A 19911-nucleotide genomic window follows, 5' to 3' on the forward strand; every position below is an offset into this window, starting at 1 on the left:
GCCCCTTGTGAGAGCCCCATGTGAGAGGTGTTGGCACTGCCCTCCTGGGCACCCAGCAGTTTTCCAGCTATAATGGTGACTGCATGCTGCTAACCGAATCAGGAGGCCACAGCAGGCAGGGACAGGAGATGACAGCAGTGGAAAATGGACTTCCCCACCAGCAACCCCAGCAGCTCCCACCACGCTTTGACAACCCCGTGGAAGTGAGGCAGGAGGTCCCGGGCTGCCCCACATCACTGGGACACGCACACGGCAGAGCAGAGCTGGAAAGATTCCAGCACAGAAACCCAGCGCTATCCCAACTGCACAAAGTTCACAGGGGACAGCTGGGAGGGGCAATCAGCAGCCCAGGGAATCTGGGCTTGGAGTGCACAGACACAGGGCCCAAAAACACTAGAGAAATGCAGTCTCGCATCTGATGAGTCAGACAAAATTTTCCTGCCATTTGCTTTCTCTCCCGTCCCCCACCTTCAGCAGCATAGCTATTCTTCTCCCAGCACACTGCAGCATTATGCAGGGGGAGAATGGGTGAAGATTTTTTTCCAGAAATGTTTTGCCTGAGCTACCACCAAGGGAGAGCTCTGGGACGAAGCAGATGCGAATTCCCCAAAACGTGTGCTTTCCCAAAACATAAACTTCTCAGCAAGAGCCTTTGCCGGAATAGCCATTCCCTGACGGCCCTGCTATCAGCTGCCCCTCTGGCCACTTCACTTCTCTGTTGAGCTGGAGCAGCACCACAGGGACACGGGAGAAGCAAGAAACACAAACATCCACAAATGAAGTAATGGGGCTAATGCACAAGATGGAGCTGGCAAGATGAAAGGACATAATTCACCACTCCTAAGTCTGGAGTTAGGCAAGCCGAGTTGCTTTTAGGTGATTGCTCCTTAGGGAAGGGCTTAGGAATTACACCCAGAAAATGGAAAAGCTGATAGAGCTGCATGAACCACACTTCTAAAGCAAGCACATTCCTCACTAATACAACGGCATGCAATGTAAGGTGTCTAGTCTGTGGCAGCCATTGGCTTTGTCCAGCACACACCCTGTAGGCCTCAGCACACCATCTTGGGCACTTTGGGATAGGATGTGATATGCAGATCTCTTAGAGCTTTCTCATGATTTCTGAGGAATTTGTCCATGTCTTTCATCACTACACCTATATCTGAGAACAGTTTGACCTTACGTAAGGCCAGAGTGGTCCAACAGAAGGCAAAAAGTGACAACATTTATGTACACTGGTAGCTGAAACACAGCTGCACATGTATTTTGTACAGCCACCACAAGCACCGGTTTGTTTATCTCCACTCACGTGGAATATGCTGATTTAGTTCATCTCTACCAAGCTGTACAGCAGACATCCAAGAAGGCAGAAAAGGTACAGAAATGAGACCCAAAACCAACACTTTCCCACTGTGCCACAGAGCAGGCTGAGGTTGCAGGTTGGCTTGCAACTGCATCCCAGCACATTCAACGTTTTTATTTAGAACAAAACCGAATCTAACACAAGTTCTTCCATAGTTTTTGGTCTGTGGTGTAGGGGAAGGGTGGTCTGGCAGCAAGAACACCCAAGCAGTCCCCTCACCTTTCCTCCATCCTCCCTGCAGATCCAGGCCTGTGTGGGTCAGAGCTGGGTGACCGAGGCCTGGTGCTACAGCCCCTGGGATGGAGAGGGTCACAGCAGGAGCTAGGCAAGGGCAAGCACAGCTAGTGTGTGCCTGGCACACACACTCCCATCCCCTCCCCTCATGTGCAGGAAGGATCGCAGGGCCAGGGCCGGGAACGTCTCGTCCTGCCAGCGCATGAACCATCCTCCCCCGGTCTCCAAGAGGCACAAAGCGACCTCAAGCAGACGGGCTTTGTACTGAGTTCCTGCAGACATCACCGCCTTTATTTACAGCAGAAAATACAGGATGTTACAGATGAGTGGAAAAATGCCGGCTGCCCTGCTGCCCGCAGAGCCCCTCAGACTGGAGAACGGTTTTTTTTTTGGAAGTCGGAGGGTCTCCAGACAGGATTAGGAAAGCACACAGTGTGTGCTTTAGCTTTTTCCTTTTCTTTCTGGCCCCGCTTGGCTGCAGCTACATCTCCCTGCGTCCCCCATGGGCACCTCCACGCCTTCCTCCACACAGGGCTTCCCACAGCCCCTCGTGCCTCACCCTGGGGGACGTTGCCAGCCTCCTTTTGTCAATGCCATCCCTTTGAGAGGCTGGAAGGCCACCAGCCAGCAGCCTGGCTCCAGCGCCCTGCTGCCGGCACTGGCAGTGGCTGGGCCAGGCCCCAGCAACCCAGGGCAGCCCTGCAGTGTAGGGTGGGGGCTGGAGCCCCCCACTCATGCTCAGCTTCAAGCTGCACTCACCAGAGACCAAACAGCTTGCTTTTTTACAGTGCCCACCAGCACTCACGAGATGCCAGGCTTTCCCAGTAATTGCCAGATAATCCGGACCTACCTCAAACACTGGTTACAGAAAACCAACACGTGATTTTTTTTAACACTCCACTGTACACAGGGTCCTTTCCTGATACTGCTTACAGTGATGTGGCTGGAAAGCTAAAAAGGAGCAGGAGATCTCATACTCTCATTCTAGGGCATGAGCTACTTCTGTTCTACACAGCCAAATTGGCGTTAATGGAGCTACACTCAATTTATATCCCCTGAAAAACCTGGCCCAAAGTGCCTTTTAATTGATCTCAATTAGAAACTGTTGATTGGCTGCCCATAGCGTCGGTGACCGCAATGACAAGAGCTGGAGGAAAGAGAGAGATACTATTTTGAAACTACAATTCCATTTTTTGAGCTTGGTAAAATAGTGAGGCAGCGTATCAAATGACATAATATTACTCATATGCTTAAGCACCTGGGTCCTTGATCTTGTGCTTTATAAAGTGCTCTGGGCTGTGCTGTAATTGCCTATAAATACGCTGCTGATCATGCTTAAAGGGACACTGGCAAGGTTAGCAGTCCTACAGTTTGACTTAGTAAAATGACATCCAAAAATAGTTTCATTTTCAGTCTTCCTAAATTACTAGCCTGTGTTTTTTATCATGCTTCTTTTCATCAGTCCAGCTCCTTAGATTAATAACTTACCATCTTGAGCAGGCAAGTAAAAGCACTTGGCTGCTAAACCTTTCCCCTGGTGTGAATGGGGATGACCTCTGTTGCCCTTATGGTTTGCAGTAAGGTCACCGAAGGAAACTCTTGTGAAAGACATCTTCAAACAGAGAACGGAGGTGTAGGGATCAGGCCTGGGCAAGCCTGGAGCTGCACAAGGTGCCCATTTTCTAGCCTCTGTCAGTCATTAGTCCTGCCCTAGCTGAGCAGATGGGGAGAGGATACAAAACTTGCAAAAAAGTCAAGGAACAGAGCTAGGGAGTTAGGAAGATGAAGCTGTAGCTTCATCACCTCCTCAGCAGTGCAGCTGGGACACAGGGGGTGGTGCAACGGGGAGGACCCAGGGATCAGTGCCCTGTCCCTGGATGTCACCTCTGCCAGTGGCTCTGTGGTAGGAGCCCAGTGGGGCAGGAGCTGCATTGGCTGCTGAGTGGTGCTTTGAGCTTAGGCACAAGTGTGGGGTTGGATTTCTTATCAGGACAGAGTATAAATAGCTAACAAATGAAAGATGACTTGGTATTTCCATTTTATGAAGGGCCTGATTTGTTTCAGAGTCAAATAACTCTGCTTCCTCCATGCAGCAGGCCTCCAGCACACCCTGTACTCCATGGTGGAAACCCGTGATTTCCTGGTAGCCAAACCCATAGCTGCAATCACGTGAGACAGAACGGCTCACAGGCACAGGGCACAGTGCCAAGGGCAGGGGTCCACTGAGGGGAGATGGAGGGAGAAACTGTAAGCAAAGGCCATATTGCTAGAGCCTGCATGGATGTGCAGAAGGGCACGTCTGGAGAGATGTGCTCAGCCCCCCTGTTGCATCCTGCACGAATCTGCCCTGAAATTTTGAAGAGAAGGCTGTTGAATTTCCCAAAGCAGGCCTGCAGCCAGCCTTTGCATTCCTTTCTGCTGGGGAGGTTGGAGATTTACTGAGGCTTGGATGCGAGGCTGTGTGTTTGCTGTGCTCGTCTGTCACAGGTGTGTTAGTCACAGGACAGGCATTGCCTGAACCCTAGGGACCTGGGGGAAACTCTGGCTACGTGTAAAAGAAAATAGAAATAACTGAAAACCAAGCAGAGAAGGAAGGTCTCCAGAGGCTGGGACACTGCAGGTACACTGCAGCAGTGGGGCCTGGACCATGACTGAGGAGCGCCTGTGGCCAGTGGCACCCCTGGGCGCAGTAGATCCTCTTCTTCCTGACTTGTCCTTCAGACACAGGAAAGAGCAGTAAGAGAGAAAAGACAAATGTCTATAGCTAACGATCAGAGCAGACAAAAGGAAGTCTAGTGTCAGCATTTCAGTGGGTGGGAAGGAACACTCCACGCACCCTGTGCCCAGCCAAAGGAATGAGGCAGTGCAAGGCCTTGCAGTGTGTGTGCATGTGAGCAGATAAAACTTGGATAAAGTTTGCTTCTAACACAAAGAGTGCATTTTGAGACCTTGTTATTACAGAGAAATGCTTGAAAAGTGCAACCTGGTTATATTTTAAGAGTTAGAGACCATAATAAATACAAAATGAGCCCAAAGTCTGGACATTTTGAAATGTTATGCCTTTTAGACAAGGTTCATATCTCCTGATTTGTTTTGAGCTGGCTTGATAATTTTAAATGATTGTCATGAACACTGTAAAACTTGCTTTTTTTTTTTTTTTTTTTTTTGTAGGTTTATCCCATCAAAATGCATCTAAAGAAATAAAGCCAGTCATAAAGCTGTGGTCAATTTTGTGTTGTGGTATACGGGGAGAAAGTAAGTGAGAAGAAAACTGTAGAGGATTACTGTGACAACAGTTATATTGTTTATACATATGTATACTACAATAATAACAGGAAAGCGACGGCAACCTTGCAGTTAAAATAAATATCCAGCATCCTATATGTTTGTATACTGTATTCACCTAACTGAACAATGCAGTAGGATCTGAAATATTCTGTACCCTCTATATTCTGTCTGATTTACTTCAGTTCTGTTGCTTTTTGTTGTTGTTGTTGTTCAAAACTGTGGCCATGCCTGATGTTCACTGAAGGAAACCCAAGTTCCATGTCAAGGTAAACACCTGGAAGCTCAAACCAAGAATGCTTAAGGGACATTCATTAATTTTCTGACAGTGCTTTATGATGGGCCATATAGATTTTCCCACTATAACGGGTATATACATTCAACAGTTTTATTGTATGTTGGTGCACATTATTTGGCACAGCTGCTAGAGAGACATTGCTGAACTGGTGTTTCTCTTCCATGACAAACACCTATTAAGCAGTCAGCATAAACTCTTCTTGTTACAGTGTCTGACATCACCCTCAGGGCAAGCGGACACAGAACAGCGATTGCTGAATTGCATATGAAAATTATAGTTTTATTGTCTACACAACTGAAGGTTTAACTCTGATTCCTGCTCGAGTCAGCTCTGCTATAAAGAAGCAATTCTTTCACGGAACAAACAAGCACAGTACACCATTGTAATCAAAGGAACAGGCACTATTTATGTGTTGGAAAGACTTGTTCACAATAGTACTAACACTCTAATGCCCCAGAAGCCACTGTTTTAGCAGCTGTACAGAAAAAAGCATGACTAACAAGATGCCACACAGAGTCAGACACAGGTTTTTTTTTTTTTTTTAAACTCAAATGGAATCATCCCATTTGATACCACTCAGTTTAATATGCACGACTGGTAAGTAGGGATCATGTATTTAATGTTTATATAAGCAGTTTCTCCACCGTAGCGTTCAAAGGCTTCCAGTGTCTCTTGAATCAGATCTCCGATATTTTCACGCTTCTGCTGGCTGTAGTCTATCCCATCACCTGAATTAACTGATTAATAAAGGAAAAAGGGAAAGAAAAAAGATTATATTAAATTTGCTGTTACACTTTGAAATAATTACATAGACAACTGCGTCAGTCACTGTGCCTCTATTAGAAACTTTGTTCTGTGACACAAAATAGCTGAATTTGAAAACAGGATATTTTTGGTTTCTCTTTGAGGCTCCGCTCAGGCTCCCACTTTGTACGCTTTCAAAAGCTGTTCATGCATGTGTTACTTCAGTATCCAAGTGAAAATCCAAACAAACACTAAAGAAAACACATTGTATTATAAGATATAGATGGACTCTATTGCACAGTGAATCTCTTCAAACCATTGCTACATTATTTCATAACATTGCTTATTTGGGACTAAATTCTCCTGTCAGATGCATAAATGCTTATCTACAGAATGTGACTTCAGCTATACTTGCTGTGCTTTGAAATCTTAAACAGGCACTGTTTTGAGACTGTTCCATGTATACATCATCTTCGCAAGCTACGCTGTTTCTGGTTGAGGGGATGTCATTTGGCCTAGAAGAGATGTTTGGAGTACAGGACAGCACTCATTCAACTTCTGCTCCCCGAAAATTGTGTAAAATTAAGTCAGTGTCAAAAAGACAAATTATTGCTGCCCCTACATGCTGCACCATTTACTGTTTCTTTCTCTAACATGGAGTAGCAAGGGTGGCACGCATTTATAGACACAAAGCATAATTATTCAGAACAATTTGCAGTGTAAATAACTGTCAGAACACAAAATATGTGAGTAAAAAAATGATGCTGAGAGATTTAAAAGAGGAAAATACATTCTGTTTCATTTTAAAACAGTACTCTGAAAACTTCCTTAATATAGATATGTTCTAAGACATATAAAAACTAGTTTGTTAAGAGTGTAATGTATGCTGACCACGAGCAGTGTGGTGCCCAGGCTGTCACATTGCCAGGGGCAGTCCACACACAGTCAGCCAGTGGTCTTGCTCCAGGTGGTGGTGGCTATGTGCCCATGACATACATTTACCATCTCACATACCTCCACTTACTTATTACAGTCTGAGCCAGCAAAGGACATGTTTGTCAAGACAACATGACCAACTTTTTCTATGGTGCCTGTCTTTCACATTAGAATCACAATGCTGCTTCCGCATAACAAGTCCTATGGAGTGCAGACATACAGCTGCACCCCATCCTTACATCCTTTCCTTAATCCAAGCCCAAGGATCTGAATGTTAAGTTTGTGACTCTTTACCACCATACTCACTAAGAAAAGCCAATGAATACTGAGATAAAAATCACCCTTTTGCAGAATTTTCATGTAAAATATCTGACTACATTCCAAGTTCATAATGTATATGTCAGTTTTTTTAACATTTACACAAACACAGATGTGACATGCAAGGACTGAGCTTTGGAGTAGAAAGGCGTTAAATTCTTTGTGAGGATTACTCTTAAACACACAGACACACTCTTACCATTTAACAATTTATTTCATGGATGTGAAAAGCCAGAGTTGTTGTATCAACACTTACTTCAATGAATTGACAATAATTTTAGAAATAATAGATTCTGAAGGTGCGGAAAAAAAAAAAAAACAAGAAAGAAGAAAATGGGATTAGCTTATACAAAATGCAAAAACACATTAAAATGAAGTGCATCTTAGACTGGACATGGCTTGCTTTTGCAGAAAACACCTGAGATCAACTGTGCCTCCTTCACCTGTGTTGCATGTGCACTGCCAGCACTCCCTGAAACACCTGGAGCTGCTTCTGATTTCACTAGACTGGGCAAAGGAACCCCTGAACCTCAACCTAAGTCTTGGCAAATATGTAAAGGAATTACTGACTTTCCAACCACTTGTCTATTATCTGTAATTTTAAGCCTACACACATGCTCTGTTAATGAGCTTACACAGCTTTCATCATTCTTTCTAAGATGTAGTAAAAAAAAAATCTACTCTCTGGAAGTGATGGTGATATACTGAATAATGGAGAACTAAGCAAGTTTGGAGGAGGCCAACAAGACGCAGGGATAGTGCTGGTAGCAAAAGCATTTTCTAGAATCCCATGTTATAGTCTTTTACATTAGGGCACTCTCTGTACAATAAATGATGCCTTAGGTCCTTGATCAAAAGATGCCTAAGACAGTGAGGCAACAGTAAATGAAGTAATCTGCAAGGGAAGACAATGTGTGATGTGTAGACTTTCACTGTCATTTTTTCCAACAGACCACCTGTGCTATGTGAAGGTTTGTATCCTCAATACAGACATAATTCATATAAAGGTCATGACACAAGTTACGACTAACAGTACCAGAAAGGTTATGTCAGCACTAAGGTCACCTGGTAAATAGCAAATTAGCTGTCCCGCACAGTTACAGGAATTAAAAAATCTTTCAGACAGAAAGATAACAATTAACTCAACAGGACAGCATCCACCAAGTGGATGAGTCAGAATGATCTGCTCAATGTACCTAAGGGTAAATATCTAGTCATAATAATGATGACTAGCTGGAAAAAAATAGCTACTGAAGTATAGCGGTCTCAGCATGCCCTTCTCTGATTTGACTTTAATTCCAAGTTAGTTTGCATGAGGAGCCAACTTTGTCAGCCACAAAAATGTTGCATATGTACAGTGTGAACATGGATCTGATTCAAGTTCTTTATGAAGTTGTCCTTTGTGAGGGAGAATAAATCCACATGAAAATGCTAGAAAGAACATTTGTCAGATTGGTCTCAAAGTAAAATGTCTGGCAAATTCATCATGCACCAAGAACTCTTTTCAGAGCAAATGTTATTATTGCATTTAGAAGAAACTCATTGAAGCGCTACTAACAGATCTAGAGGATTAAAATCTGGAAAACATCTCATTTTCCCTTTCTGGATCAAAAACCTAGTTCCCAGACTGCTAAATCGTGCAAAAAGGGCTTTGTGGCCCTTGAAAGTGAAGTGAAAGGCTTGGCACCTGTCAAGACCTGCGCAGGCCCGCTCTGTGCCAGCTGCTGTAGCCGAGGAAACCCTGCTCAGACCCGCAGGGACCGAACTCAGCACTTGGCAGGGAGTGGAAAAGGATTTGAATTATGTTTTAAAATGTGGTTTGCATTTGAGTCTAGACATGCTTCTATTCATGATTCAGGATATTGAAGAAAATCTAATGTTATTTGTATTTCATTTCATTTCATTTTAAATTTTTACTATGGTAATACTGCAAATATAAAATTTATTACATTAAAGCAAGTTTCTCTCAAAGCATTAAGAGCTTCACAGGGCAGTTTTTAAATCCTGGGGTGAGCAAGAAAGGTAAACTAACCCTTGAAGCTCAGGCAGATCTGTTCTTGCCTCTGGACATTTGTTAGCATCTGAAAGTGGCCGTGGTATTCGTTCAGATTATTAGACATCACATCAAGGCAGGCAAGATTTGGGATATGGGTTATTTTTTAAATCTCTGGAATATGTCAAAGTACCTCACTGTAAGTCACAGACTGAACTGAATACCTCTGTTGGGATAGAAATGTCACAGATCTTGGGATATTAGAATTTTCCTAGATGCTAAATGTTCAAGGAATGCTTAGTGTTGGAGGACAGAACAATACTTAAAAGATATTTCTGAAGACAATGTGAAGGAAGACCTATATCTACAGCTCAAACAATTTTTGTAATTCAATTGTAATTCAAAGGCCATTCCGTTGTTCTTTACCAATGAACTTACAAATACACATACACCCACATCGATTTCAAATTGTCTTGGGACAAGAGGATCTTAGCAGGAATTTTTGAACTACTACTAGTTAATGGTAGAGTGACACACATTTTGTTCATTGCTGCTTTTTTTTTCTTTTTTTTTCTTTTCTTTTTTTTCATTTGATTGTTTTGGTACACAAATCAACAAAGCTACTTGGAAAGATAGGCATCATTCCTCCCTTTTTGAATCTTGAGAAACAGAGATACTGGAAATTAAAGTGACTTGCACCAAATCATGGAAGGGATTGGTCACAAATCACAAATTTTAATTTTTAGTGTAGATAATGAAATTACTATTTATGGTGAAATTTAACTATGGTAGAAACTACTTTTGAGCAGCTAACTTAGTTTATCCTAGCCAAACCAACAGGCCTTCCCATCAATTAAAACTATTATAATAATCCAACAAGCTAACCAATAACAGCATAGATTTTTGCTTCAAAAAAACCAACAATGATGCCATTGTAGTGTGCAGATGTATTACTCAGTACAGAATCACATTTATATGGAAAAGCTTATCACAGAGCAGTATACAGCTAAGCAGTACAAACTTGCATTAAAATATTTTGTATCATATTTCAGGAGTTTATCCCTTCTAGAAGTCGGCAACAAAACCAAAACATAAATGAAAGCTGATTGACATGATATACAGATTGGCATGTATGTGTGTTAGGATTCACTCCTCATAACTCCACTGCTTAGGTAGAGTTCAGAGCTTAAGAAATTTCTCAATGTCCCCTTAGGATTAGTGTAATTGTCACAGAAGATGTTGGTTTCCTGACTGCAGTGAAAAGTGAAAGCCCCCAGTGAGTCACTGCAGCAGAATGCAGGACTCTTTTGCACTGCTCCCACTGCTCTGACTCACAATACTACTTTGAAATTGCCAGCTCCAGGAAGGATAACATGGCTTGGTTTCCTTTTTCATTTAACCGTAAGTCTGTGAAAAGTCACAGGGTGAGGCTCTACAACCCTCCTGACCACTAAGAAATGGAGAGACATTGCTGGTTCGTTTCACTTGGGTAGAGGAAGAGCCACATGAAGATTATGACTCTGAGTCACTACCAACCCAGACATAACATTCTGTCTTCCACTCTTTAAGGCTCAGAGCAACTTGATCACAAGTTTTAAATGTTTCTTAGGATGTGTCTAGATTATGTGCTCACAGAAGCATAAGCTGGCCTCACACAGGCTTGTTCCAAAGCTACAACACTGGAAAGAAGAGCTCATAGAGTAATTTAGGTTGGAACGAACCTTTGGAGTCATCTGGTCCAAATGCCTTGCTCAAAGTCAGCTCCATTTTCAAAGTTGGATCATGTTGCTCAGGATCAAATACCCAAAATTGCTCAGTGCAGAGTAATCCCAGAACCAGAAATGGCGCAGGGATCTTGGCGACGGCAGGGCTTTTCACCAGCCATTTCAAATGTGATGGAGGGAAGTGTTCTTTACATATTAAAACCTGTTTACTGGAAGTGGATTTGCTGAAGTTAATTCTTGGGGAGATTGTCTGCTTTGATACAAAACAAAACCAACCTTCTGGCACAGTAACAAAAGCTAACCTGCATACACGATGTTGGTTTTGGAAACTTAATCACATATGAAAGAAAAGGTACAGATCTGTCTGAAAAATTAATAAAATTTTGTTAACACTTTTAAAACTATGAGAATATATATATATATATATATATTTAAGTGCATCTTTCAAAGCACTTAAAAACATTAAAGCTGGAAGTACCAGTAAATAAGCAGACCTTACTTTTGAATATGCACAAACCTGTTTTTTAACACTATCAATGTTTAGAGTTCCTCGTCTCTTGTTTTTCTTGGCTCCTCGTTCTGTTTTTCATCACTAGTGCTGAATATTTATCACTTTACAATTCTACGGTTCTGCAGAGATTGCAGAAGAATAATTCAATTCAAGCAGAAAGCACATATCCTTGGAATTTAGAAATAATACTAATATAGATAAATTTCTGCTCATCATATGTCTAATAAAAAAACCTTTATACTTTTGCTATGAACTCGCTAGGTATTGTTTGCCTGAAGAAGCTGTGTACAAGATTTTTTAGATTCTCACTAGAGGCATTTTGCTTTAACATAAGGTCTAGTTTCTTTCTACTGTTATCTTCCATACGCAGCTAGCTTTTAGTTTATTTCATCAATTTTCATTTATTTTAGAATGTAAGTGTAGTTACTATAAATACTATTCAGAAAGTAAACAGTTCAGCAAGTGGAGGAAGCACTGTGATTGGAAAGGAAACATCTGACTGACTGATGATGTTTTACTAATGACGCAAGCTGCTGGAGAGAGCCGTAACTATTCGTAAATCACTGCAGTACAAAAAAAAAACCCCAACAAAACAAACAAAAAAACCCCAATAACTGAAAATGAGCCAAGACAGCAGCTGCTATCACAGTTTTCCATTTCCAGGAAATGTTAGCAACATCAGATGTAATCCATTCTAAGTCCAGACATTTTTTTTAAAGTTGAACTGGAACGCTGTAGAAATCACAGATTCTGAAACAAATGGTATTAAGAAATACATTTTACCACTGAGGTTATAAAAGAAGGAAAGCTTATGGTATATTTTTCCTCTATAAGCACTTAGTGAATTTAGGCTTTGAAGTTTCCCTATGTTTGTGCTAGTAATCAATATTGAACAAAGCAGTGTTAAATAATCTTAGATAAACAGCATGCACAACAAGGGAGCAGAAACTGAAATCTGAGAGCTCTGTGGCCTTGGTACACCGTTTACTGTTGCAAAATTAGGTCACAAATCATGCTTAAAGCGCAACAAGAGTTGCATCACTTATGTGAATCTGGTGTTCTTCCAGTCATTTTGGACACGCATAAATACAGCTCCTTTTTATTATTATTATTTTAGATGAAAAACAAGTTTGTGGGTGCAAAATTTGCGTAGCTTTACTGGTCTGATGTGAAATACATTTGCTTGTCACACTCTCTTCTCATTCAGATTAATGCAAAAGGAATTAAAACTACAGAAAAAAAAATCTGTGTATGTGTGTGAGTATAATAAATGTAACTCATTTTTCAAAGTAATTCAAAGTGACAAAGCTGAAAGTCCCAAAATGCTTTTAGGATCGCTGTTTTCAGTATAAAATGTAATGCTACAACAGCCAATTTTCAACACTGAGTTCATTCATAATTAAAATTGCAATGCTTGACAACCTGTCCTCCTTTCTCTCTTGGAATATTTTTATTTATGTAACCAAAATGCTTTAGAGGGAAAGCAGGTTTTTTTTCCTTACAAGTAAAAAGCTCAGTAATTCATTACTTTAATGAACTTTAAGGAACCAGTGAACTTTAGTGTTATTAACTGTTGACGTATGGGACATCTGTTACATACAAATGAAATTTGTTGTGTTTAAAATCACTGTTCAAAACCATTATCATTTCAGGACGTTGTTTGGTATAGCTTGCCCATAAAAAAGTGCAGGGACAACTCAATGACCTCAATGACAGCTCTTGTAACTTTGTAACAGTGGGTTGAAATCAACCATATAAAAATGGGGCAATATAATAAAAAATTCACATCAGAATTCTGGGAGCAAGGCGCTAGACACGCCTGAAGTTGTCTGAAGTTTCCTAGTTTTTTTGTACCCTAATTAACTGAAATAAACAAAAACACAAAGTCAACTCAGGGTGTTTGGGCAGTGATTTGAGAAGGGACAAGGAGATGTAAGCTATGAATGACCACATGGATTTACCAAGATTTCTTTCACTGCTGTCTGACAAGTGCAGAATTTATGCAGATTAAAGGACAGATAGAACTGGGACTGGAACGTACTGATTTGTCCTGAAGCCAGATAGAGAAAACAGTATCTCACTTCCACAAATACCAGTACTAAAATGGCTAGGACCTTCTAGTGACAAATAAAGTATTTTATTTTTTAAGGCAGTTTATTGCTTCTTTCTGAGTTTTTCCAATTGAATCAATGATAAATAAAAATTTAATGATAAATAAAAATAATGACCTTCCCAAGGCATGGATTTGCATTTCTTTTTAAATAAGCAACAGAAGGACATAAAATAAATTCTAATGAAAATGCAGTTGGTTGACAGCTACTCATTTTACACTGCAACAGAAAAAGACGATGTTCTCCTAGAACTAGAATTTTGTGTAGTACCATACCTCCAGGAATGTAAAGCTGATAGAAGAGAGAGAAAATCATGTCCTGTAGGTGTGATAATTCTGCAGGTTCACAGCTTTTGAACTGTGAAAGCTGAAGCATTTTGAAAACATATGCTTTTTTTTCTTAAAGCTTTAGGAATCTTTCACAAATCTATGTCTTCTTTTTTTAATTCTAATTTTTCCTCTGTTAAGTATGAAGAAAGATAAGTATGTAATGTTAATTTTTTCACTAATGACTGTAACTGGAAAGCACTTGCCCTTCTTATATTACCATTGCACCTTTTGCTGCTAAATATGTAATTCAAAAGGGTGTAAGGTATGAAGAAAACAGGAGGTCCAGCAGCATCCAGCACAAGCCATAGAGCTTGGGACGTTAAGCTATGTGCCAAAAAGCAAATATCTTAGGTCACGGGGAAGTTATACTTAACAGCAATTCAGTCTTCTACAGCAATGCTTGAGGAGCAATGCTTTATCTTGATATACCAACAAAGCACTCCTGCCTGATCCCTGTGGCACTCAGAAAGGGAAGGACATACTACCTCTATCACCAGCCCCCAGCCAAACAGAAAGAAAACCCAGTGGGCAGTTGTCCCAGTCTTTGCACCTTGTATCATTTTATCTGTAAAGTAGAAATCTGAAGGAAGGGTGACTTGAGGAACAAGAGTTATGCACTCTCTCCTATATAGCTCGCTGAGAAATTCAAATCTGGTTCCAAGCTAAGCTTCTTTTTAAAATTTTTAAGTATTGGCATTTAAAGAACTCTGTAGAACTTTTTGCTGATATTAAGTGACATTATTATCATCCTATGAATCATACATTTCTCTGAACACGTTTCTCCTGAGATAAATCAATGAAAGGGAGGTTGGTTGGTGGCATGTTGTGGAACTATCATCTCGATAATTGCCAGAAGTCAGCTATCACCAGTACAAGTGCTTCTTTGTCTATCTTGACTGCAGAACTGCAAGGGCTCAAAGAGCAAAGCGTGCTGATACTGTGAGCTCCTGAACTGCCTGATATTTTCATTCATCTGAGAACTGCTTTGCTGAATTTGAAGAAACTGAAAGAAACTGAACTGGAGCAGCAGTTAGGAAAAAATGCTATTGATACTATCAGCAGGTCTGTAGAAAGACAGAAGTTACTTGTACATGTTTCCTCAGTAACCTGTCCCACTACTAAACCACCTTCTGAGATGTGGTCTCATGCACTCCTACAATAGACCAAAAAAAAAAAGGTTTTGTTTGGCCACTTGTGCAACTTTCACAGGATTATTCCCTTCACTACCCAACACAGAACTCATTACTTTCTATGCCATTTATATGATAAGCATCATAGCTTCTAGACTGTGCTTTTTAAAGTCTGTTCCTAACTTGCAGTATAAATTCATTAAAATAAAAGCATTCTTATGATGTCTGAATTAAATTGTTCATAATAAAGAAAACAACTAATGAACAGCATGTGTGTATAAAAACAACAGAGCCAGAAATGGCTTGCAGGTTTTTTGTTTGTTTGTTGGTTTTTTTGAGATAAAACTATTATTTATATATATTACAATATTTTTAGTGGAAAATATTTTTAATATAAAAGTATTTCTTTTATTAAGTTTTATTATACTAGCTCATTATTTTAAGAAAACGTGTTGTTTCAGTAAAACTCGTTAATGCAGAACCTTTTTCCCCATTCCATATAGTGCTTCTCTGAAAAAATAAAAAACAATCAGAAGTCTTACTTGGAGAAGAAAGCACTCAGAATCTAGTTTTCTGATTTACAGTGTCCATGACACAGATTTACTGCTGGCATATATAAGAAAAAAAAAACGCTGCTATTTCTTACATTGCTTACACCCGAATAATTATAATCACCCATAAGCACATAATCTCTTAAGCCTATACTAGATTTTCCACATTTACTGAAATAGACCTTTGAACTTATCTATTCTGAGAATAAGCATGGAAGCAAAAATGGCTTTTCTGTGTGCAAACAGGATGCATGTCATGCTCAGCAGGGCAAGTTCCACCCCCCTTCACACTACTAATACCTTCCTCATATCTGTATGGGTGCCTTCATGTAGAAAATATCCAGCTGCTAACAGTGCAGCACTTCCAGCTCAGCTTGTGAAACCCTTTAAAATACATTTGCTTCATTACTAAAGCAATAAACCTGATCATCAATGAGGCTTGATAAAGAATCTCTGTTTCTCAAGTGAATTCATATTTTGCTTTAAACTGCTGCAAATATAATGCATCTACAAGCTGATGGATGCGTACTAGTTACAGTTAGGTCATCTCCATTCAGTGGTCATTTGAGTGCTTATCCTGACATGTCGCTGTGCCAGAGCCTTTAGGACAAGGATCAGATTTTTTGTAATTTTTTATTCCCCAGAAAATCCTTACATTATAAGGCAAACATGACCACTTCCATATTCGCCAATATCTAGGTAAAGAATGCTATGCTACCTTTTGTAATTGCAATCCTAATTTTGTTGTGAATCATTCATTCATCTTCCATCCCTGGTTGCAGACAAACCTACACCTGCTCAGATTCAAAAAGAAAACACTCATATACACACAAATACAGGTCAGGACAGGGAGGAAGAGACAAAAGAAAAAGTCAGCTGAATGCTCTTGGTCAACTCAGGCTAGCCTAGAGGTTTCTAAGAGCCAAGAAAACAGATAAATAGCACCGCAGAGCACAATATGTTTCAGTATTTGTCAGCTTGCATTTTTTTGTATTAAAATGATGAACAAAAGCAAATGCTGTCGAGATAAATCTTCCCTGGTTACTTGAATATGCTGTCATGCACTTATATAGTCTGAAAGTAATACGCACTCTTACATTATACCTAGCCTTAATGAACTGGTCATTTCTATGAAAGAAAGTCATAAGGTTTCTTATTTTGTTTTGTTTTGTTTTAAATAAATTTGGTACACACTGAAAAGATAACCTGGAAGGCAGCATGAATAATACCTAAGTGGGAGATATTTCAAGAGTAATATTCTCTTGCAGTTTTCCTGCAAAGCTTATTGCTCTGTAGGTCATCCTACAGAGAAAAAGAGAGGTAATACCTCACAAAATTTCTTTATCTCCTTTCTCCAGCAGGTCACAGATGGCTGTTTCACCTTCTACGTTGCCTAATGCTAATGGCTGCAGCGAGTTTAAAGGTCTCTGATGCAACTCTGCAGCTGCGGTGCTGAAATGGTACCCACTGGCACTAGCACAGGAATAACAGGAGCACTGCTTCAGAAGACTATTACTGCACAGTTTTGGACAACTGCAGCTAGTGCAGAATGACTTTTGAAGGAAACTATGGGATGCTACTGTAAGGGAAAAGAATAACATATACTAGTCTATAAATTCCTGTGAGAAAATCCTCGATGAGTCATGAAGAAATTTCATCACTGAATAGTGGTACCTGGAATGTGTTTCCTGAACTACTTGACCTGGCACAAACTTTATTGGGCACTTCACTGATAAGTAAAATAGATAATTCTTGTTGCAAGGACAAGAATGTGGATATGGCATATGTAAAGATGATGAAAAAACAGAGGCTGAAAAAGGAGGAAAGAAAGCCAAGATTATTAATTTAGTTAATTAATTTTCTTAGGCATGCTACATTAAGTTTCCAATTTATATGAATGCATAACGGATTAGCATAGTTATTCCATAAGGTAAGTTATTACATAGTGTTATTCACTGCATCACCCAGGTTACCAATTGGTATCTTATATCTGAGCCTGTTTATTTTCCACTGTCATTTTGCACTAAGACAAAGTGATAATTTACATAGGCTTATCTGCATGTCTGTAGCACGGATGTCTTTGCTTTACAATTTTGACTAAGAATTTCACCTGCTTACAAGTTTACTTTGAGAAAAGATTAGAAGTAAAGGCCAACCTTATTAATGTAAGTAAAAGGCTTCTACAGGAATGCGGGCTACCAGCACGAGTACTGACTTTTTCAGAGTAGGCTGTGAGAGAAGAGGTACCAGTAACCTCCAAGTGCTTGAGGCTTCTCTTCCTTTAGTGTCTTCCTTACTTTTAACTATATGCATCAAAAATACATTCATCCAGAGGTCTCTTGCTGGTTTGGTAATATCCTCATTATAGAGAAGAATAACCTTTCCTCTCTGCTTAATATCAAAAACCACTGAAGAGTCAGTAAGTCATTTTAGGCGTATTTGTTGTCAGATCTAGTGCCTCAGCCATCTGCCTCAACAGCTCCCAGAACTGCTGATAGTCGTCTGGCAGCAAGACTGTAACTACTGCCTGCAAATCCTCAGGTGTCGTGGAAAAAGTCAGGCTGATGTCAGTTTATTTACATATGCTTGCTTTTGTAATGTATCTGTATCTAGCAACTCAGGCTGGCATAAGCAGGGGTTATGATTCTAGCTCTGTAGGGAAAGTAGTAAAACAAGATAAGAGCTCATTTTTACAGGAGAGGAACAGTAATAATGCTCATAGTTTTCAGCAAACAGACTGACTTGACTTCACGTGCCTGTGGAAGACAACTGCGAGAACAGACGGGCAGAATTTGAGACACAGTGCAGGCAATAACACCATGTTATAAATCTCTTATAATCAGAATGGAAATTTCAGACAGAGTCAGGTCTTTTGTAAAACTTCATGTGTGTCACAGAGACTCCATAGGAGAATCCATAGCAATCTGTGATAGACTTATGAAGCACGAGATTGCCTAAAGCAGGCGTTACAGTTATAAGTGTCCAAGTGAGCAAAAGGCTGAGCAGCGAGTCTCCCAGAGGAAGCCAGTGGGGAAGAGCAAGCAGAAACAGATGTCTAAAATGTTGCTTTTCTCTCAAGACTCAGATTTTTGCATCCAGCCTGGAGCTACAGCCCATAACCTTTCCTGAAGACAGATTTGACTGCCTTTCCTTCTGGGTGAGACTGACTGTTTTCTTTCAAAAACAAGTTGTGCCTCAAGACAGTGATGATACCCGTTTCCCATGGATGTGTGTTCTTTCTGTGCTACACCTCTTTACAATCATAAGGCAAGTTTTGTTCAAGTTCTACCAGCTGAAAGATAGAATAAGCTACTATGCAGTAACTGAGCTGTGCCAACCTTTCTCTCTCAGCATGGGTGCGTATTTTGATCTCTCTGTTCTACTCAGAAGCTCATTTTGTGAGAAACTGTCACTTCTCCAGTTTGACTGAAATTGGACAATTAGTTTAAAATTTATGGGAATTGGGGGGCAAAGATTTACAGAAAAGAAAAATATTGTGACCCCATAAGCCTTGTATCCTTAGGAAGGCAGGCAAAAAAAGATGAGAGAGGACAGTAGTGGCTGCCGCAGCTTTTATTTTATGAAAATCTAGTGGTGAAGTACCTTTCCAGGAAGCAGGAAACAAACACAGCATTGTTCAGCCTACGTGTTTTCAAATCTGCATCTTTCATCATCTGGGAGATTTCACATAATCATCATAGTTATTCATGGACATGGAAAGAAGATCTTTCAACCTCAATGCATGTGAGTTAGCAATGAAGAATCTGTAAGACAGACCTTTTGTTAGACGATGAACTCATGCCAACACTGTTAAACAGAAAGTTCAGCACCTAAATCCAATTTTAGGCTGCTTCCTCAGTGGGCTGATCCTGCGCCCTTACCAGCTCCCACATGAAGGCGGCAGTGAAACAGAACATCTGGACATGAGGCTAGTTACTTATATGGCTAAAATCAGATTTACATGAATACATCCTGCAGTGCCAAATTTTAAGTGTTTTGACTTGAACTAACTTCCTAACAGATGGTTATTCTGCATCTATCTTCATTTATTTATGACTGTTTGTATTTGTACAGAAGTAATAACAGATCTAACTGATACAGGCTTATTCCTTGTCTTTTTATTAATTTATATTGCAATAACTGTTAAAGATAAGAAGACACCATGCAATCTACAGAAAATAAATAGTCTCTCTGTATCATACCCACAAAAGGGCTTTCCAAATATTAAAAAAAAAATGCTGCGACCATAAGGTTAAGTGAAAAAACACAAATTAGCATCAGGATCAGCATCATCTGATCCACTGTCACAACCCTTACTGCTGAAATGCACCATCCACTGCCTCAGTGCGCTCACATCCATTATCTGGTCCCCATCAACGTTCAG

General features: G+C 40.3%; 1 protein-coding gene across 1 annotated transcript in view; it reads right to left on the reverse strand.

Moving 5' to 3' along the window:
• Nucleotides 1-5434: 5434 nt before the first annotated feature.
• PACRG (PARK2 coregulated) overlaps nt 5435-19911 on the reverse strand; it is a 191576-nt gene continuing 177099 nt past the window's right edge. The window contains exon 6 of the mRNA XM_419614.8: nt 5435-5917. Coding sequence (XP_419614.2) covers nt 5757-5917 — 161 coding nt within the window. The 3' untranslated portion in view covers nt 5435-5756. The remainder of the gene's footprint in view (nt 5918-19911) is intronic.

Source organism: Gallus gallus, chromosome 3 (assembly GCF_016699485.2).
Source record: "Gallus gallus isolate bGalGal1 chromosome 3, bGalGal1.mat.broiler.GRCg7b, whole genome shotgun sequence".
NCBI lineage: Eukaryota > Metazoa > Chordata > Aves > Galliformes > Phasianidae > Gallus > Gallus gallus.